The 22,318-nt window shown below is 39.8% G+C and overlaps 1 protein-coding gene across 6 annotated transcripts in view; it reads left to right on the forward strand.

The window, feature by feature from the left end:
• Positions 1-11,322: 11,322 nt before the first annotated feature.
• The window catches only part of Stk32a (serine/threonine kinase 32A), a 181,149-nt gene continuing 170,153 nt past the window's right edge, over positions 11,323-22,318 (forward strand). For 3 of the 6 annotated variants that reach the window (XM_087593224.1, XM_087593222.1, XM_087593223.1), the window contains exon 1: positions 11,323-11,482. Coding sequence is in view for 3 of the 6 variants with exons in the window: in XM_087593221.1 (XP_087449347.1) it covers positions 15,466-15,517 (52 nt within the window). In the remaining 3 variants the exon portion in view is untranslated. Of the gene's footprint in view, positions 11,483-15,369; positions 15,518-22,318 lie in introns of all 6 variants that reach the window. The other 3 variants (XM_087593221.1, XM_087593220.1, NM_001191894.1) reach the window with 2 other exon arrangements.

A 22,318-nucleotide genomic window follows, 5' to 3' on the forward strand; every position in this document is an offset into this window, starting at 1 on the left:
GTTTGCTGTGGTCAACAAAGATGACAAAGGAGTGAAGATCTGAAAACTGCTTTGACATCAGACATGGAGATGCAGAGTTTATAGTTTGCCCAGCTGACTACCTGTCTTGATTAAGGGATTACAGTTAAGTGATTAGATGGATCTCAGAAGAGACTTTGAACTTTGGACTTTTGAAATGGTTGATACGGCTATAGACTATGGGGACTTCAGAAGTTGGACTAAATGTATATTTTTTAATTATGCTATGGGTAGAGACGGCACATATCTTTATAAACTAGGCATCTTCTGAATCTCCATGCCCTTATTCCTAAGGCATGAGTGATGATCACTATCCGGATTCCCTGCTGTCAAGGTGCAGGTGATATGCTTCTTAAGAAGTCCTTCTAAGAATGGGTATTCACTGGCTGAGATAATTTCCAGTGACAACTGTAGTCTTGACAATAACTCCATGAAAAGGCAACTGGAACCAAAAGAAAGCAACTGTTTTTCAAGTTAAAGAAAAAAAAAAAGAGAATAAGCCATGACAACAACTCAAGGCTTACTTACATAGGAAGGAAAAACACATCGCAAATCCTTACCTTTAGCTCATTCAGTAATTTTTTTTTCTTTTTTTTTCGGAGCTGGGGACCGAACCCAGGGCCTTGCGTTTGCTAGGCAAGCGCTCTACCGCTGAGCTAAATCCCCAGCCCCTCATTCAGTAATTTTTGAGAAGACTCATGTTACCCTGTTTTATCATTCCATTAGCATTTATTTAAGAAACTAAAATTCCTAGTTAAAGGAGTTTTCCTCTAAGTGTTGTGTCTGTTTATACCAATGAACTGGATGTTTAAGGTATTTCTGTGGGTAGCTAGCAATCGTCTTAAGTTTTGCTAAAATTAAATTTCCAGGTCTTGGTAACTCTTTTAACTTTAAAAATATTATAAAATTTTAATTATATATATAATTTATAACATAAACTTTATAACTTTAACTTTATAACCTTTTTATTTAACTTATTATTTAAAAAAGAGTTGCACACAGAAACATTACAAACCAAAATTAACCTGACTCAGAGTCTATACAACTCAGTGAATTTCTATAGAGTTAGAGTAGATATCTGGAATGGAACTTTACACTAAATTTTATATTTTCAGTATTGATTGTATTCTATGGACTTGTCCTCTACCAAAAATAATCACAACAGTCTTAGAAGTAGAGAAACAATTTGTTTTCTATCTTTTTTTGTAACTCATGCCCTCTTCTTTCAATGTTAATATTGCAAACTAACATGGTTGATCATTGTAACAATGGGTCACATGGCATTTTCATCATCATAGACTTGAAGGGCCCATAGAAAGAAACTACGTAGTTCAACATCATCATTTCTTTCTTTTTTTAAAATGGAAGGTCAAATCATAACTGCGAGCACAGTGACATCTCCAAATGCAGAGAAAGATCCCAAATATATTTCAGGTGACAGATTAGATGCTCTAACCTAACTTTAATTTCATAAGCAGTATACAGAAGTGCATATGCTGTCATGGTCAAAAGCCCGGACCCTGGTGAAGAACAGCTGGGCTCTGTTCCTGGCTAAGCTGCTTACCTGCTCTCTTAAAGCCTAGAATTGGACAAGTATTAGGGAGACTGCATTAAATATAGTGTGAAAAAATGAGTTGAGTACAGAACTTGGCACACAAAACACTAAAGAGATATTATTATTATTGTTGTTTTTGTTATTATTATTATTATTATTATTATCTTGAAACTCTTATTCCTTCTCCACTCTATTATTCATATAACTCTTTTCAATGTAATTATTGTTTGCTACCCAGTGCGAGGAGACATACAACCATGGATACAGAGACCTTTTCTTACAGTTTCACTGAATCATGGAGACTGCTGGGAACTCAAAAAGCATTGCTTCCCTCTTGAAATTTTCTTGACATAAGTCACTGAGAACTTGTGTCATGATGATCTGCACAGTGTAAGACCCTTCCTTGAAAAGATACCTTTTGGAGTCCGACAAAAAATGGAAATTGCTTTGGTAATTCACTTTCCAGGCAGTCTATTAAGGGGATTCAAGGATGCTCTTTACAAAATGCTCAGTCTCCACTACTGTTCCCTGTATTCTCAGCCGTTCTCTGTAAAAGCCAACTGTGAAGAGCGTTCACCATTCTCACTCAAGTAAAGATGAAATATGTCTGACATAATTTCACAAACACAGACATGTGACATAACAATGAGACTTCCAAAACTACATTTCATCAAGAGTTAATGCCTCAGGACGAGAGCTAGTATTCAGAAGCTGGATGCTGATTTGGGATATAAAATATAAATTCTATTTCCTCCATTCTTCTTTATTTCAGCATTATGGCTTTTTAAAATGAGACACTTCCACACCCAGGATTGTGTAAAATGATAGATTATAATGAAGTTTTAGGGGCTTGTGACACAGTTCAGCTCATTCCAAAAGCCTGGCAAGGTAGAAGGAGAGATCTAAACTCACGAACTTGTGCTCTGATTTCAATATATGTCCATGTACACATGTGCGTGCAAGCACACACACACACTTTTCAAAATCTAAGTTTAGCAAAAAAAATGCATCTTCTTAATTCCATTGACATTAAGACATTTCATAGTTTTCTAGCATGTCTGGTATTCTGGATTATTCTATATTTGCCATCCATAAACTTTTAACTTTATAAACCTTTGAAGACAGAAATCTTCATAACAACTCCAGGAGAAAATTTCTCTAATTATAATTATAACAGAGGTAGGACAGAAAAAGAAAATTATTATTAGTGGAAATATATCCTTAGTATTCCATTCATATAGACAAAGATTCCAGAGACGGAAACATATGCCAAGTATAACTTAATATTCTACCTATACACACAAAATAGATATTACAACATTCTTCTACTTTGATCTCTTTTGTTGTGATAAATACCATGGCCAAGTGCAAGATTGGGAGGAAAGAGTTTATTTAGATTTATACTTCTGGGTTACACTCCATCATTAAAGAAATTCCGTCCAGGAACTCAAGCAAGAACAGAATCAGAAACTACAGAGGAATGCTACTTACCAGTTCACTCATGACCTCATTCATGCTCCGCCAGCTTTCAGTATACCTAAGGCCCACCTGCCTAGGGAATCATCACACACAGTGGGCTGGGCCATCCCCAACAATCATCAATAAAGGCAATTTCTCATAGACATGGCCACTGGCTAATCGATTGAGGCAAGTCTTCAATTGTTTTTGCTGTTGTTTCCTACTCTGGTGACTCCAAACTCTGTCAAGTTGACATTTGAACCTAACTAGAACATTCATTTATAGATTTTTAAGATCCAACCCCCTCTCCCTGGCTCAGAATATTACTCAGTGATAGAGTGCTTATTTGTGTAGCATTGTGAGGCTCTGAGTTCTAATCCCAATACTGAAAAAAATATCTCTAGAAATCACTCATGATATCATCATATCAATTTTTCATTGTTAAAGCAATCAATCACCATTGTTCTTATTACTTTTATGTCACATTTAGAGCCAGTCTAACATAAAGACAATCTTAACATACAGACGCAGGACATGAAAAGAAAGAGAAGAATCTGTGGGTGGTCATTGGGTTAGCATTTACTATACAAATAGTAATACATTTACTGGAGACCTTCATGGTACGAGGCTTAACATTAAGTGCTTTTGTATGCTGTTTAAGTTAATTATCTTGTTAAGGTGCTTCAACTGTATCCACATCATTCAAGTCAGGAAACAAAAGGCTCAGAGCCTAAATATTCACATGGTACATGCACCTTTTCATATTTATGTGTATATAACAAATGTTCCATAAATGTTTATTTCTTCTGTTTGATGAACAAAAAACATCAAACCTACAGTCTGTTCCCCATATTTCTGCATTTTGAGAATGAATACATGCATATGCTGGTATATAACTGTGTCTGAAATATGTATGTACTAGAATTAAAGGCTTCCAAAGAGAACTAGTAGTCAAAGAATGCAGATTAATCTCTTCATAAAAAATAGGTTCATTCTTTTTTCACTTTCTATCACAGTAATTATTTAATCTCTCAAGGAAGGGGAATAACAATGATGTGAAGACCAAAGTCAAGTGTCTGCTTCCTTTCTTATTTAAACTAGTTATTATGAATTTAACTAGCACATAAGAATTATTCACATTATTAGGGTACCATAGGATATTTTGGTACATGTAAATGTAATTGTATTTTTAAAACTGTAGTTTTTCTATACCCCTGGTTAGCCCCCAAATGAATGAGACTGACACTACTGGATGTATTTAATCAAAATTTACAGTTCAAAACCTGTGCAGTCGTTGATCTATTTTAATCCTCTAGGCAAATCTGGATACTTTCCAGTATTGGACTTGCTCTTCAGGTGTGTTCTACCAAGATGTCTCTGCGACCCCTTCCTCAAGGTGAATGCCCTTCATTTCCTTCCCCCCACCCCCAGCCTGGCTGGTGGGAGTCCCACTTCATTCTCTCTTCTGCCCAGCCATTGCTGATCAGCTTTGATTGACAAGGTAGAGAAGAAATGGTGAGCACTGTTACACAAACTTGGAACAGGAGGTGTTTAGAATAACTATTGCAATGCCATGTCTGGGTTGCAACAAGCTGTGGGGGCAGAGAAATCAATATTTGTATAATGCAAGGATAGTCTTTACACAATCACAAAAGCATTATGCCTACACACACACATTTGTGTGTTAAAATGAGAGTATGCACATATTTTTCCCTCAGTCACAATTTCTTTGAACTAAAAGACATTCTTTATAATATGGAATTTATTTAACAAATCAAAGAGGACATAGAGGCAAATACTAGTAATTCCAGTAATCAAGGTGCTGAGGCAGGGGAACTGTAAATTTGAGGCCATCATGAGTTCAGGGCTGGTTTGGCTCTATAATGAGACTCTATATCTAAGTGCTCTGTGACAAAACAGAGATGAAATCGTGTGTCTTCAGGAGGACATTTGATGGACATATCAATGTCTAGTACAGAGGTGACTAAGATTGTGTCACAGAAGAATGGCATCCGATGTGGACCTAAAAGCAAGTACAAGTTAGTTTTGCAAAAAGAAGAGAGTTAATGATTTAAATCCCCTAGCTATGAGTGCTGTATTAAAGTTTGTGTTTTTTTTGTCATTGAAGGTTATTTGTAGGATTAAAACTGTACCAGACAAGTGCACCTGTGTGATTCAGAAGAGGCCTGCACTGTAATGTGAACATCACTGGCTTTGCCAACATATCAGACCTCAGAGTTTGGGAAACACCCCAAAGCCACTTTTTCCCATTTACTATTCTGAGAGAAGATGTTACCACCACAGGGTTCATGGGTCTCCTGTGCAGGTTACATGGCTCCCCCACATGGCATTTGAGGTTCATATTGTATGGACAGCCTGTATCCTCCTTAACCAGCTGCTCAGAAGCTCCAAGCATTCTATGGATGCACAGGTCTGCGCCAGCTATGCCTTTGTCCACTCTGCTCCTTCTGGATGGGCCCTTTGTTCTTTATTCCTTTTGTGTAGCTAGTTAGTACTTGAGGGACCATGCATGGATATTATTCTTCTGTGACAGCTTTGCTGACATCTCCAGACTACACTGGGTACTTTCATTTGTGTACTCAGAACACCACAGCATGAGGATCTGTATTAGGGGCTCAGCTTTAGAAGGTTGAGATCCACTTGTTTAAATGTTTGTGCCACTCTTACAGCTTTGTGATGCTACATTTATACATATATAGAAATCCACAAACTTTTATTTTTCCTACACTTTAATTTACACCGATTTTCCTTTCCTTTACTATTTTTAAGGTGTCAGGTATTTAGATACGATGTTTACCTTGTATTTAAGATACCAGACTAAAACTCCCCCTTCCTTTTTAAGTGTGTTTGTCTCTCCGTGAAGTTGTGTCTGACTCCCAGGGTGACCAGTAGCCACAGTCTGCTGTGTATTAGGGCTCAGCAGAGTTTGTCCTGAAGAACAGAAGCAGGTTATCTGACTTCCTACCTGCAGCTCCTGGCAAGGAACCCCTCCTTACTGTGTGCAAATGATCAATACAGCCAAATGGGTAATTGAACAGATAATGAAGGAATTGCAGAATTTGTGAGAGGTATTTGGAAACTGTGCAGTTCAGTCAGTTAGTGAAATTGGATAAAATAAATGGAAGAATCTCATCCATGATAGTAACTGAAAGAAAAATAGGTACAAGATATCATTACAGGTTATGTCTCAAGGGGGCTGGCTTGTGGGAGTGAACAAACCAGGTAAAACTCAATACGAGATGGATTCAGCAAGTATTGGACAACTCATAAATCAGAGGCACTGGGCTGAAACTGAGTATAGCTGTGAAGAGTTAGAGTATTATTATGAAAACACACCTTCTAAACAGATGGGTATAATTTACATATCAAAACAAGAAAAAGAAAGCTTCGTGTTATTCAACACGAAGAGGGCAGAATGGTCTTACTAAAATGGAATTGCTAGTGGATCTGTTTTTCTCCTAACACATCTATAGGCTTCCCGCTGATGCCCTGTTTAAAAATGCAGTGTTTTTCACACCATCTTTCTTTCCTCAAGGTGTTCCTCTCATCCATTTTGCACACCTCACTCTGTAAATTCAATAACACTAAACTTTTCGTTATTTTCTCCAAACATTACGCCCTTATGCCTCCATTTTCCAGGCTTGGAGGCTACTTCCCAAACACCCAAACCCTAAGGGTGAGCTGCAGTGTCTTTGCTTCCTACACATATTGTCTTACAAAGGGCTGCTTCCTACGTGTGGTTATTGCTTTGAGGTATAATATGACTTTATGGTATTTCCTTCCAGGATAAACACTTATTTTACAGGATGCGTCTTGCATAACAACTACCAGATTCAATGCTGCCCACAGGGATAGTCAACACAGAGGTCATTCTTGTCTTTATAGCTTTGCATCCAATCAGGGAAATGAATCCAAGTTTCACACAACAAAATAGTTACATTGGCTCATGGTAAGGGTAGGAGGAATCCAGGAATATTTTGGAATATAGATGAGGAACCAAGGTAGAATTTTAAATAAGAGAATGAGGGCTGGCATCTAAAGTCAGAATAAATATGAGCTGAGAAACTGATGTGACGGCTGAATGAAATGAAATCCCAAGCTTGTCTATCGTCTGTAAAGAGCTATGCAAATGTTCTGTGGTAAAGGCAAATTCAGCACAGTCTGCAGAAAGTCAGTTTGGCTATAGAGAAACCCTGACTCAAGATAAATTAATTGAACACAGCTACTTCTGCAGTGCAATACCTTCCATGTGTGACACCATGCTCCCCACCATGATAATAATAGACTAACCTGAAACTGTAAGAAAATCTCCAATTAAATGCTTTCTTTTATAAGAGTTGCCTTGGTCATGGTGTCTCTTCAGAGCAGCAAAATAACTAAGACAGGCAAAGAAATCACTTTATTTTAACTGCAATGGCATAAGACCATTTTCAAGACAAGAGATACATAGTTGAAGTCCACAGTCTTAAAACTTATGGTGTATACCATGATTTACTTTTAACATCCCCGTTTCTCTGTTTTCCTGGTTACTTTGTGCTCCTCTCCACTGGAGGGCTCCAGAGATTGACAGATGCACATAGCCTAGTTAGCCAAGCACCTAGGCCATATCAGACTTTTCCCACAGAGATGTGTGTGTGCAGCAGGTACACAGGCAAGAATTAGAAACAATAGGGAATGTGAACAACTAAATAAAGAAGAGAGTATAATATAATTGTCCTGTTGCACAATTTCTTGTTGGAGCAACTCTGCTCTAGACAGACAGAATACCATCATAACCTCATTCTTTGTTATTTTAGAAACTATCATACACATATACACATTCTTCTTCCAACACACCTTTCCCAACTGACAGTCAACTAAATCCATTTAGTGCTGCTCATATGTGTGGGAGCATGGGGCCAGCTGGTGGAACATGAGAGCCCTACCATTTATATTTTCAGAAGCAATGATTTTGCTTTCTCTTGCAACTATCAGAATTCTCCGAGATCATTACCCCGCTAAGGCTGGTATTTTGGCTGTCTTGATGTTGTGTATGTCTTGTGAAGGTAAGCCCGGTTTCCTAGAGTCATCAGAGCAAAGTTAACATCACTCACAGAAGAAAGCATTTCACAACTCTCGTTTCAGCTCTTATGTACTTTGTACTTTTTCTTCCTTGATGGTCCCTGAGTCTTGGCAGTGTGTGTGTGGGTGGGTGGGTGGAGTGGGGGTGATAACAGGGTTCCCAATCTCCTGTTCTCAGAACCTGGATTCATTACACATTTCTACATTGACTGTTGTCCACTGCAGAAAAGAAACTTCTTTGACCAAGCCTACAAGTATACACATTAATATTTGGAACCAACTTGACAACGTGGCTATTGAACAAATAGCTATAGCGAGGTCTACCATGGAACCTCCCAAGCCATGGACTTTTGTTAAGGATTACAGTACCAGGCTTGGCATTTCCTCCTGTGGAGAAGACCTGGAATCCAAACAGAAAGTCATTACCCCCTAACACTTGTGCAACTGCTGTACTGGTGGTTCAGGTGGGTGATGTAGACTGCTGAGTCCTATGCTGGGTAAGACCATTGATGGTTTTTCTCCCCCCCGGCAACCTGAATAGCACTTGCTAGTACTATAGAAGCTAGCTAACATGGAGGAAGCATCCTCCTATCAGTTTGAGATTGATTTATTTCTCTATGTTTTTCGTGAAAGGCTCTTACCAAGTAGTTACAGTGAGTTATCTGGGACAATGGCAACAATCTGTGTTGTTTTTGTAGACCTGTGGTATCTCCTTGACCAATAAATCATATGAAGGTGTCCCATGCCTTGCATTAACATTTTCATTAACAACTCATGTGTAATGAGCAATATAACTGTTTTAAAATAACCATTATTGCATGCCAAGCTTATAACGCATGCACTTGGCTGAACTCGAGTTTTGTTTTAAACAAAGCAACTGAAGCTGCAGAAGAGTGACTTACAGACCAGGCCTGAAGGATGGGCTACGACCTTGTAGCCTGTTTACTGAATTGTCAGTCTTTTGAAGCTTTTTATTAGAGTTTTAATTTTTATCTTATGTGTGAGTGTTGTTCTTTTTTTTCCTGTGTATATTTATATGCACAGCATGTGCATGCTTAGTGTCCACAGGATTTGGAAGAGGGCATCAGATCCCCCTTAGACTGGAGTAACAGAGGGTGGTGAAGCACTATGTGGGTGCTGCGAATTGAATCTGGGTCCTCTGCAAAAGAAACAAGTGCTCTTAACCACAGAGCTGCCCCTAGCCCTGAACTGGTAGCTTTAACAGGTGCTAAATTGAGTGTGTACTCTGTGCCATTCATGTTAAGTTTGCTGTTACACATCTCATTTAACCGTCCCCTGGTTACAGATGTCTTTACTGAAACTGAAGCTTGGAGCCTTTAGGTAACTTAGCCAACACCTCAGAAATGGAAGTTTGCTGAAAGTCTATAGGATTCTATAGCTCTCCCTGTCAACCAATGAGGTTTCAAGGAACTTTGGTCTAGTCTCCATCCACTTTCTTGCTTAGTTCACTTGATGATAAAATAGAACCATTATACCCTAGGAGATTGGATGGGTATTAGTGATATTAATATGGATTACATCAATTTGTAGTGTATGTCAAATTTCTTGATAATCAAGGGTATTGTTAAATGATAGAAGCTATACAAAGTAATGTGCATTTTTCTTAAAAAGTAAAACTCTCTATTACAATAAATTTCTTAAAATCCCCCCTCCTGGTTATTTTTAGTCCCCATGTGCAACTATGCCAAACAACATTAACTGTTAATTTGTGGGTCCAATTCCTGTCCAAACAATTATTTCCTAAGAAGCTAGCAATGCAAAGATGCAAAAAACTAAAACATCAGAGAAGCAAGTGCCCTGCCCTGCCCCAATGAGCCCCAGCTTGACTACAAACTTCTGGGCTCTAAGCGCATCTGCCCCTTTAAATGCCCAAGGCAAGATGAACACGTGAATAAGAAAAAGGCAGTGTTTGAAAGTGTTTTAAAATACTTGAGAAGAACATAATTCGTGTTTAACTGAGTGTAAGAACAGGAAAGTGACTCTAGGGCTGCAGAGTTTTGTCCTGAAACATTCCGTTAAAGTGTGGGGGGAGCCTTCAACAATTTTGGTATATATTTCACACCAAGTGCCACCCTGAGAAGTTTAGTATAGTTCTGTGTTTCCACTCCTGTGGAACCATGGCTAGTCATATTCACTAGTAGCGTTCTGAAAACGACATTTTAGTTGCAGACACATTCTACATAACTGTTTATTTTTTATTGTTAAAGCTTGCAAATGTTTCGAAGTAATGGGAGTTTTAATCCGCACGTTCTCATTTACCGTTTCGCTCTATGGATGCGAGGCAGCGCTTAACCTGGAATTCCTATTTGGCAGAGAAATGTGAAGGTGGACAGAAGGGGTTGCCAGTTTCAAACTAGACCCCCCACCCCCCACTGTCCATTCATCCCTGTTTGGCAGCTGCCCTGCTGTCACACTAGTTATTTCTGAAGGAAGTGCTGTACTGCCACTCTCCCCTTGGCTGGCATGTGACCCTGGCCTGGGAGGGGAACAATAGGTTACCTGAACTGTGATGATGATTGCCAGAGGAAGCAGAGGTCAGCTGCCATGGAAGTCGACCTGACTGTTTTCTCCTGTTTGCCTTCCTCTGTACTTAAAGGGGTTCCACTCTAACTTGCACCAGCAGGTGTGTGTACAGAGATGGAGGAAAAGCTGGGGGCCAGGAGTCTCCTCACGAACGAACGCGTGGTTCTGCCATAGTAGGCAACCATTCCATGTCTTGTACCTCAATTCCATCAGCAGTAGAATGGGGCAATGCAATGACCATCCTTACTTCTACTAATCTTGTACCCTGCCACTTTCAAGTCCACCACCCCTTAGGGAACCCCATCACCAGGGATCAAGGTCGAAGGAGTCTCCTCAAAGGATTACTTTGGGAAAGATCTCCCCCACCTCACACCCCCGGGTCTGGGAAGTTGGGAAACGCTCAGCTTAAGACTGCTAGAGATGGAGCGGGTGCCGGGCTCCCAGCCACGCCCTCCTGTTTCCAGCTCGCCCTCCTGGGGCGCTCATCCAGTCCTCTGCCAGCGACGACGCACAATCGCACAGTCCCCTGGCGACTGGCGCTCATCCAGGCGACTGGCAGTTCGCTCCGGGGGAGGGCGCCGTCTGGGGACGCCCCTAGCGGACTTCTCGGCGCTCTCCTCCTATCCCGGGACCCGCCCCTCGCTGGGGAGCTGCGCGGCTGCGCTGGGTCCCCTTTGCAGCGGCAGGTGCCTGAGCCCAGCGAGCAGTCCTGCCAGGGCCATTCCCTCAACCGCGTCCTGATCCGCAGGTGTCTTCTGTATCTGTCTTTCCTGGCCTGCTGAGTTCTGTCAGCCTCTGCTCCTCGAATGGAAACATCATCCTGAGGTGAGTTGAAACATTGGGGAAAGGATGTAGGCTGGGTGAGTAGTGACTGTACTTAGGAAATCCCCTGGTGTGAAGAGGGGCACTGGTGAGTAGCTGAGAAGTTCAAGGGATGGGAATAAGTAAGCATACAGAGGCTAACCGTTTGGGGCGACTCACACAACTAGATGAAGGAAAGGACCCACCCTAGCCATTACCCCTATCTGCTCCTCCACTTTCGCACCACCTTGACCCCAAAGACTTCAAGAAATATTCTCTGGACTGAATTGAATGAGGGGAAGTTTTCCCACTAACGCCTTTCACCCAGCTTCAAAGTAAGCTAGCATTGCTTTCCTTGTTTGCCTTAGTCTCCACAAGGTTCCCTGCCCCAATCTTGAGAAGTTTGAACGTTTTTCTCACAGAAAAGTAAACGTGCTGTGTTTACTCTGTGGATTGCTAAGCGGCACTTATAAACCATTGATTGGAGCTGTGAAAGGTGTGCACGCTCATTCTTAGACCTCAGATATAGGATCGCTAAGCAGCAAGACAATACCTCAGTCAGGTTTGGATGGCTTATTTTAAAACACTTCTCAAGTTTGAAAAGTGTGGAGGTGTGTACAGTTCCATGAGCTGTCTTTGGGAGGTGGGAAAAAGCATCTAATTGGCTTGAGGGCTAATCTGGAAATGTTTACTTACCAGGAATGTTTAATACCCGAAACTGCCAAAAACAGTTGAAAAAGTCAAACAATTGTTATCAGAGAATGTTGCTAAGGTGAATGCTTTCTGGCTTTGTTCTTTCTTGTGTTTCTAAATATTTTCAATTTAGTTGTTTTTCAAATGCAAAGAAAAATAATTATGACTGCACACATTGTAATAAGGAAATCTATATGGTGCTGTCAGATGTTGCAACATCTTTGCATCAGACCGGTGTGCTCCAACTCTAGGAGTCTCGAGGGAGGCAGTTGCTCAGAGCCTCCTGACTAGTTCAAGGCTCCAAGCCACACTTGAGATGCTCATATTAGAAAATTAGGTCACATTTAACAATCTGGTAATTACAGGGTCAAAGTAGATTGTGAACTCTTGTCCATTCCTGCCAGACAAATTATCTTCTTTTGGGCTTAGGGATTCCCTCTCTGTGCATGGCTGATGCACTTGGTGCTTAGCTAATGCTGAGGACTCAGGAACACGAGGTCAGGAAGGGGAGAAGTTTTATGGAAATGGTCTTAGATTTCTCCCGTTCTCTATTCAACAGAGTGGAAAGAATGAGTCACCATTTTCCTGCCTGAGAAAGGCCTATTTCTTTCTAGTCATGAAAGAAACACATCTAATTTGGTTAGGCACATGGGGGGCAAGGGGAGTGAAAGAAAATTCTAAACTAGATGAAGTACAGTGCCTATCATGGGTGAAGAGGATGTTAAGCAACATGTCTCCTTCACGTCGACTTTTCTCCCAGTTAAGTTGCTGGTCATGCAGGCGATAAAATCGCACAGGGTCTGAAATGTGGAAAACCTTGATCCTATTCCCATCTTTTATTCCATCTGATTTGACAGTGTGCAAGGTCAATGCTTGAAATATCTTGTGTAGCCAGAAAATGGGCTACTTGAGAAAAACTTAAGGTGTGAAGAAAAATACAAGAGTGGCAGAGTTGCTATGTGGTGTGAAAGCATGCGCTCAGACTGCTACTGGACATAAGGGACTATATCCCAACTTAAAGCCATTGTTCCTTATGTATCGGACCGATTTTCCTTTTCTAATGTTGTTGGTAGTAGAGACATTGCTATTTTTTTCTAGACTATAGGCAATAATAAAGCACAGAGGATACTCCATGCTGTTTCTTAACCCTCTGTCAAATGCAATGAGCATCCTACTTTTTTCTTAATTCTCTTGTTTAAAAGCCTTTTGCTTTGTTTATAACTTACATAGACACCAGTTCTCAATATTTTGCTGGACATCAGTGATCCCACTGAGCTTGCCTCAGCCACCGGTTACCACCACCCGACCCTCTTCCCAACCCTAGTCCATTTAATTGGTCACTTCCTAATTGCTGACTCTTTCTTTGCTCTCCATTTAATGATTCTTTTTAAAGACTATACAGCATTTTGCCAGCAGTTGGCATTTAGTTGGAAAAGTAGCAATTCCTTAATGGATCTTCCTTCCAACAGAAGGCTTGACTTACCTTTTCCTAATGAGAAAGTGAGTTTTTCTTCTATACCTAGGGCCTCTTTTAAAAAAATAACTTATTCATAAACCAGGCTCTCTTGGATACTTTCTCTAATTCTGCATCTAAATAAGTATTTTTTTTGTGTTTACAAAGTCCAAGGGGAAAATGTAACAAAACAAAACAAAAGGTCAACAAGTGCCAACAGCTAAAAATAATAAATTTTAAGGAAAAATTACACCTATCAAAATTGTGGAAATAAATGCTCTTTCTATACTGTGTATGCCAGGTACTTTGCTAGTTACTTTATTCTATTGCTTTACTACATACACAAGTCATGTTTTTTCCCAAGTGTAATATTTTTTGAGCTGTATAGCTGAGCTGAATTTTAAAATGTTCTTTTATAAAATCTGGCTCATCCCCTCTTTCTGTAGCTCTAAAAATCCCTGGCCAGTGTTTCCACACAGCCACAGTTTCTTCATCTGATCACAAATGCTATTTTAGATTAAGCCAGCACCACCACCATTGCCCTTATAATGCCCGAATGTCCTGTACCTGGTCTGGTTTGGCTTTTGTGCAAGCTTCCTGGCATTTAAAGGCATTCAAGCTTGTGACTCCTGAAGGAGGCACTGTTCTGTCTCCATTTTAGTGGCTAGAGGTTAAGTAACTCTTTCAAGGCCATGACCATGCAATTTTTAGGACTGGAACCCAGATATTGCCAGGATGGCAAGTCTTTACATTCATGTTTTTAAAGAAATCAATGAATAGATGTACACTATAAAGGAGATTTTATCTCTAAGATATGTTGTATAATTTGAGCTTCAGTGTGATCAGCAGTTGCCGGTCATGTATACTATAAAAGTACCTTATGTAGTATGTTAAGTATGTATCTATGTTTGCATACTCAGTACACAGACTGTTTTCATAGTTCTAAAAAATCCCATGCCCCTGTTTCTATACATTGGCCTTCTGTAACAGATGTACGAAAGCCAGGGACAATGGGAAGCATCTGTACTCTCTAAACGATTGAGGCTGACATAGTTAAACAGGAGTTGAAAGCCAGCCTCAGCTACATAAGAGAACATGCCCCCAAACAAAATTTATAAATGTCACATAATGTACATATTCATGTGCCACAACATAGGGGTCACATATCAGCATACGAATATATATGCCATATATTTACACAGAATTATTTACACAGAGCTCTTTGTGGGTAAAGACCATTGTCAACTCCAAATTCTGGAGAAGAAAAAGTGTTTGTAGGAAGCCAACTACTTGCTAGTGAAGTCTAACCCAGTATGGTGCTTCTCAGGGTGAGGTGAAAGGTAAGGCAACTTCAGATTGTTCTTGGTCACACAGCAAAGAAATGGAAATACAAAGTTAGCCTATTTTTTTTAAAATATAGAGGTTTGCAAAAATTATTTTTATTTTTATTTTTATAATCACTTAACTGACCCACCTTTAAAGTTTTCTTAATACCTGGGAATGTATTTTGCTTTCCTCCTACTTTGTTGGTAAAGGTTGACTTTTGATGACACTGTGCAGTGTGGCTTCTCCTGTTGCCCTATGTACCACTGTCATTTCTATTATAATTCTTAAGGACAAACAATTCTTCTACAGCAATACAAATAAATGTTTTTGTTACAATCTCCACTCAGGTCATCTATCACATACTGTATTACAAGGATTCTTCTTCTTCTTCTTCTTCTTCTTCTCTCTCTCTCTCTCTCTCTCTCTCTCTCTCTCATAGGTATCCAGCCAATTTTTTGGGGCCTACATTAAACAAAGATGAGTGCTTCTTCCAGGATACTTTAACTAGAGTGTCCAGGTCAGTTCAAACTTGACCATGGGAGCCAACACTTCAAGCAAAGCACCAGTGCTTGATGAAAATGAAGACGGTAAGAAATGTGTCATACCGGCATGTAAAAATGGAATTTTGTGAAGTTGAAATGTAAATGCATGGCTTCACAGTAAGTATAAAGAGGGTCAACAGTGTATGTAAGGCTAGGGAGAGTGAAGAGCAGGATGAAGTTCAAGGACCTTGTGTGTCGGTATCTAGAATGTATTGTTTACTTTTTATGATGCCTTTGACAACCTTCATAATCATACCATACTACTAGTGGCTTCCCTGCTCCAAAGAGTGCTGTAGTCCATAGTGTTGTGTTTATAAAAAGATAAGGAGAAAAGGAATATGTTTGGTGGATGTGTAGTCAGGTATGGGGTAAAGGGTTGCCTCGGTGGGCCCATGCCAAGGCATTCCTTCCCCCTGAGGGACCAACTACATGACAGTATAATATAGAATAGAGTTTATTTAGAACATGGGGAGGGAAGTTGAAAGGGTAGTAGAGACAGAGAGAGAGAGAGGGAGGGGGAGCTGAGGAATAGAGAGGCTAGTCATGGGCCTGAGGAGAGAGTGGGGAGGGGAATGAGTGAGATGGGGGAAGGGACAAGAGGACAGAGCAGGAGGAGTAAGAAGGTTAGAGCAAGAGAGAGAGGAGGGGACAAGCAGCCCCTTATATAGTGAGTCAGGCACACCTGTCTGTTACCAGGTAACTGTAGGGTGGAGTTTAGACAAAATGCTAAAATATGGTACATATTTAAATTTGAGTTTCCTTTGCTGTTCCTTTGGCAGTTGAAGTTACTCCCACTCCAAGTCTTTCTCTTTTTCTTGCTCCTCATACTATAGAATTGAATTTTAAAAAGTAGATGCCTTCTAAATTTCCAACTGTCGTGTTTCTGTATCCCACACATTTCACAGTTGGGGGTCATTGTGAGAATAATCAGTTTCATTGAGGAAAAGGGGAACATTAACGGCTACTTAGGCAAGGAATACAGGCATGAGTCCTCCTTCCTCCCTATCAGTTGCCAGCAGTGGCACATTTGGGATTGGTCTTGGTGCTTGCTGTGTCTTGTTTCCCTCGCATGGTAGTAAGTTAGGCAATCTTACTGAAGTGGATTGAGTGGTAGCTGTTTGCTGCAGTCTTAGACAAAGGAACACTGGACCCTAAGTAGTAAGTTCTTCAGGCATCCAAGAAGGGAGTCCAGAATAACTTCTAAGGAGTTCTAATTGCCCCAGAAGGGAGAAGGGTGGAGCTTCAGGATTCTATTGAACCTTCAACAGACTCTACTGTCAGCTAGCTGTTCAGTTCAAGAAATGTGTCTAGTCTTCAAGTTTCAATCTTCACTTCAGAAAAGAGGTGTAAGAGAACCACGAAGATCCTTTCCAGCTGAAAACACATTCTTTGGCTGAATAACACAGTTACCTCTGGATCAAGTTCATTGTGTTAGAATGTGAGTTTGATCTTTAAAACAGAAACAGATCATGAAAAAAATGGGTGTATGCTTCCTTTTCTAGCTGTCTTGGAAGCACAGGCTAGGGCTCCAACTGCCTTGCTTTCCCTGTCTCCTCCCATCTCTAGAGGAATGCCTATGACTTCACACTTACACAGATGGCCCAATTATATCTAACCTCCCCCTGTTAAGAAAGAAAAGTTAGAAAGATGTACTCATTCCTTTAAGGATCTGATCTGGTCTGGCACTTTGATTCACATGCACATACTCAACTTCCAAGTCAGCCTACAAAATGCATTTTATTGTTTTGGGTAGCCATGAACCTTCTAAAAACAAGTTCTTATTACAAAAGGGGGTGGTAATTTTAAGTTTGTCACAGATAGGAAACTGTCGTTTGCTATGGCTGATGGACACATTCTGGTATCGAATGTTTGGATGCACTAACACGCAGAGTATTTGATTGGTCCACACGCCTTGTTTCAAATATCAAGCTTTTTACCATCAACATAGGAACAGCATCACTCTCTTCTCTAGAAAATATTCCACAGGGACAGAAAGAATTACATAACTGGGAAGCTCTTAAACTTTTCATTGCTATTTTCGGTGTCTTCCTTTGTTTTATCAAAAAGTTCAAGAAAGGCTCTAGAGACTAGCAATGTTATGGGACTCTCCCATCCTTAGAGCAGGAAGACGGGCAGGCTTGCTTTTCCTGAATCCACTGGAAGTACATACAGCAGCCTCCAGAAAGGGAAGATCTGAAATAAACAGAACATTCCTCCATGTTACCCAGAGGGGTTAGGCTCCCAGTTCATTTGCATAGGCTGTTACCAGTTCATTTGCTCCCAGTTCATTTGCATAGGCTGTTACCAGTCTACTGCAGAGGTTTTCATTTGTGAGTCAAACAACTCTTTAACAGGGGTCGCCATCTTGCAAGTCCGATATATGCATTATTTGCATTATGATTCACAAAAGTAGCAAAATTACAGTTATGAAGTAGCAATGAAAATAATTTTTATGGTTGGGAGTCACCACAACACGAGGAAATGTATTCAAGGGTCACAACAATAAGAAGATGGAGAAGCACTGGTCGACTGTGAGCCTGTCACTGCTAGGCTCAGAGAACAGAGGAAGAAGGAAGCCAGGCCTTTGTTCTTTCTCTTGGAGGCTGGAACCTAAAAATTGAAGGCAATCTTCTGTCAAGAACACAAACCTGGGAAGCTCATCAAGAAAAAGACTTTGAGTGAGCTTGGGAACAAAATGACAGTGATAGCTGGGGCTAGAAGGAGCCATTTATATAAAGGCCTCAGAAGAATAGATCAAACACAAGGAAAAGCTACTCTAGAGCATATAGAATAACAATTTAGGGAGTGTGCACTTACCTGCATCATGACAGTCATTGGTGCATGTGAGTTTATCCAAGATGACTTTCCATATGAGTTTATCCCTTTATAAGATCATTATATTTTGAGAAGGAAAAGCATAGCACTCTGATAAAGTCACTCTCTCTCTCTCTCTCTCTGTGTGTGTGTGTGTGTGTGTGTGTGTGTGTGTGTGTGTGTGTGTGTGTATGCGTGCATGCCTGCAGATACTCCTGTATGGAGGTCAGCAGTTCACATTGTGATGCTTCTGCTAGACTTACAGGGCTGAAATCCCCCCACCGGAATTTCCCCCACCCCAGTTCTGGGATGTAAACACAGTTAGCTTTTACTTGGGTTCTGGGGCTCTGAACTTTGATGTTCATGCTAGTGTAGTAAGCATTTTCCTCACTGAGCCATCTCACTGTTTTTCAATTCAGTAATTCCTATGAGCTTCATTTGGCTGTTTGTGCAGCTGTGGACTGAGCACAAGCTAAGGCTGTATATGACCACTTTCAAGCTTCTGTTCAAATAGGTATCAGCAACAACAAAATTCCTGGCCACTCAGAGAACGTTAATATCTATTCCAATTTATATCTATATTTCTGTATAAATAATCAAACTGAGCCAGAATCTAGAGCACTAAATGAGCCAATTTAATTACTTAAAAATGCTGCAGAGAAGAACCCTTTAATGTGATGAAAAAAGTATTAACATTTCCTTTAAGTGGTTTAATATTCCCAGTATATATTTGAGAAGAATATTGAATAGTTTTCTCAGACTATGTTTTATAAGTTATTTCTCATGGCTTTGTTCATTAGGAAGATAATTAAGAAATAAGATGAACTGTTGCTAGAGGTCTCTTGAGGTGAACTCTCCTTGTTAGAGTTCATCCTGATACCAGCATGTTGCAGTGGCTCATCTGACCTCTGACCTTGAAAGATCATCTGTTTGTTACTTTGATTGATCTTTGATGATGTAAACTGGAAGATTTATTTGCTAGTTAAGTGCATAGTTTTGCTTATTTAGTCCTTTTTTCTTAAAAATAGATTTATTTAATTTTACTTTATGTACATTGGTGATTTGACTGCATATATATATATATATATATATATATATATATATATATATATATATATATATATACCTGTGTGATGGCGGTGTCAGATCCCCTGGAATTGGAGTTAGAAACAGTTGTGAGCTGCCATGTGCTGGGAATTGAATCTGCGTCTTCTTGGAGAGCAGCCAGTGCTCTTAACCACTGAGCCATGTCCCCGGCCCCAGTTCTTTTTTTCTTATAAAGCAAATCTTATGTGCTTAGTTTACGCTCTTGGGTAACTGTGAGACTTAGGTAAAAGAATGCAAGTAAAAGAGTCAGAGGTTCCATGTAAAGCAACCACCCGATGGATAATAATTAATAGTAGGATTTACGTTAGTGCCAGAGTTCCTCAGCATGGGCGCTTTCAAGTACCTCAGCTTCTCAAAACACATAGACTGTGAGGGCAGATGCCAGTCAATGTGGCTGACTCATGACACTATTAATTGAATTGAATTAACAGAATATAGGACTTTATAGGTTCTGTAGAGATCTATATAAGCCAATCATGGTCTCTCAGTTGTCTTGTCTTTTATCTTTTTGAGATGATATTTTTTCTTTCTTCTTTCCTTTTCTCCTTCAATCCCTATGTGTCTATTAAAGTCACTTGACTTGATGAGCAGACATGTTTTCCCCACACCAAATGACTATACACATATGCTGAGAAAAAGTTAATTAATGTAAATGAATATGTCATTCACACACACAGATAAATTCGAGTCACCTTTATTTTTAAAGTTAATATTGTTAAATCTACTTTAGTTCATCTGACTGAATGCAGTGGTTTTTGGTTTTCTTGGTTATGATAGAATTGCTAATTGGTTCTGCTTGTTTTCTTAAATCATTATTTTAAAAGTTGAAAGGTTGCATAAATTCAACAAAAAGAGGGTGTCTTGCAGTGGTTATGGGTAGTAATGTGTCTCCAGGCATACGCAGAGAGCAAAGAGGTGAAAAGCTGGCTTAGTTAGGCCAAGAGACAGCAGTCTTTTGTACCTAAGCTAAGGAAAATTGGCCTTAGGTTAAAAGTTTCTCTAAAGAGTTCATCAATGCCCTGAGTTTGCAGAGAGGGAAGCCTCAGTCACTGCATTCTTCTTTGGATTTGGTGGAAACTCAATGTTCTTTCATTTGGCAACACTTGTCTCCCAGGCTATGTGGCTGTTTCCAGTTTCCAACATCTTCTTCAGTGACAGAGGCAATGGGGGTTCTTTAAAATGTTGAGCCAAGAAAACTGGCCAGAGATTTCAATCCAAAAAAAGAAAAAGAAAAAGAAGAAGACAGACAAAAGAGGAGGTTTACTGAACTGTTTCCAGCTTGAAAGGACTTTAGTATTTAAACACCCATGTAGTACATATTTCTACCCAAGAGGGTAGATCAGATCAGAGTAGAGCAATATTACTTTGTTATATTTATTATGTTAGATTGGAGTGATCAGAACAGTTAAATGACGTTTACCTGATGAGAATTGTCTTATTTAAATATTTATGCCATCTTGGGTACCTAGCATTCAGTCAATTCCTTTGTCATAAATAACCTTAAGCCCAACTGCTTTTGGAAACATTTTTAGTTTGAAAGTACATTACTCCTCCATGAGAAGGGGCTGGAAAAGTAAAAGGGAGAACACCAAGGAAACAGACCTCAAAGTTGGAGCTAGCACTTTGGCTTTGCACCTGAGTGTGGCAGGCAATCAGAAACACATTCAATAGAATTTATTCAGATATGGGAAGTTCGCACCTCTTTAGTAATCCACACTCTTATTATTATATCAAAGGTTCAGAAATGACCTAGAATATTAAAATCTCAGTCTTCTTTTTTTTTTTTTTTTTTTTTGGTTCTTTTTTTTTCGGAGCTGGGGACCGAACCCAGGGCCTTGCGCTTCCTAGGTAAGCGCTCTACCACTGAGCTAAATCCCCAGCCCCCTAAAATCTCAGTCTTCTTGAGATGTTAGGATATATTTCAAAATTAAACCATTATTTCTTTGGAAACCTTTAAATAATTTGTTGTACAAAATAGTCTGTGGGTTTCCGTTTAGGAAATGAGAGGCTGTCTTGAAAGCATCCTTTCATGCCATTTCCCCCCTTTTGGTTAAATAGGAACAGATTTGGTGTGAAATATTTTTAATACAATTTGTACATGCATAACAGGATTTTCATATTGCATATGAAGTGATTATTATTCCCTAAGTACTGTTCATACATTCTCTACTGAAGCATGTTTCATGTCTATTGAGGTTAATGAGGAAAACACAGGAGAGCTCGGTTTAATTCTGGGATGTTGGATGTATTTGTTTGAAGTAACAGCTGGGTTTTTAAAATCATTTTTGTGATTATTTTATTATCAACAATACTTTTAGGAATAAATGAAGTAGTTGCTGATAACCCTTTTCATCCAATCATCTTGAAACTTTAACTAAAGACTGAGGAGAAAGCCTCAGCTCTAGGAATTCCAGAAAACTGCCCAGTCTTAAGATATCGACCAAAGAGACGACTAGCTGTGCAAACTAGAAAGAGATTTAACCAAGATGTGTTCGGGGCCCACTGATGCCAAGTTGGTTTTTAGGGAACTAAAGTGAGCTCTGGGCATAAGAAGAGAGAAGGTGGGGTTGGGGGTGCTGGAGGAGTTATGCATAATTAAGTAGTGTTGGTTAACATGCCTGGTTGATCATGAGGAAGGTGAGCAGAGGAAGTTGCCTATTGTGTTACACTTTGAGAGGAATAGATTGGTGCCCCAGGTTACCACTTCTTCATCATAGATACAACCCCTCATTAGGTAGCTAGACTATCTTTTAATACATATCATTGCTTAAGTATTTTCAGTCTCTAGTCACATATTTATTGATCTCTGTGATTTTTTTTTCTTTTCCCACAAAGCTAGAAGGGCAGTGGGAGCTGGTTAGGCTCAGTTACCAGTCCTCTCCTCAGAACTCAGTCAGTGGAAAAACTGAATTTGTAAGCCTGTGC

Source organism: Rattus norvegicus, chromosome 18 (assembly GCF_021556685.1).
Source record: "Rattus norvegicus strain SHRSP/BbbUtx chromosome 18, alternate assembly SHRSP_T2T, whole genome shotgun sequence".
NCBI lineage: Eukaryota > Metazoa > Chordata > Mammalia > Rodentia > Muridae > Rattus > Rattus norvegicus.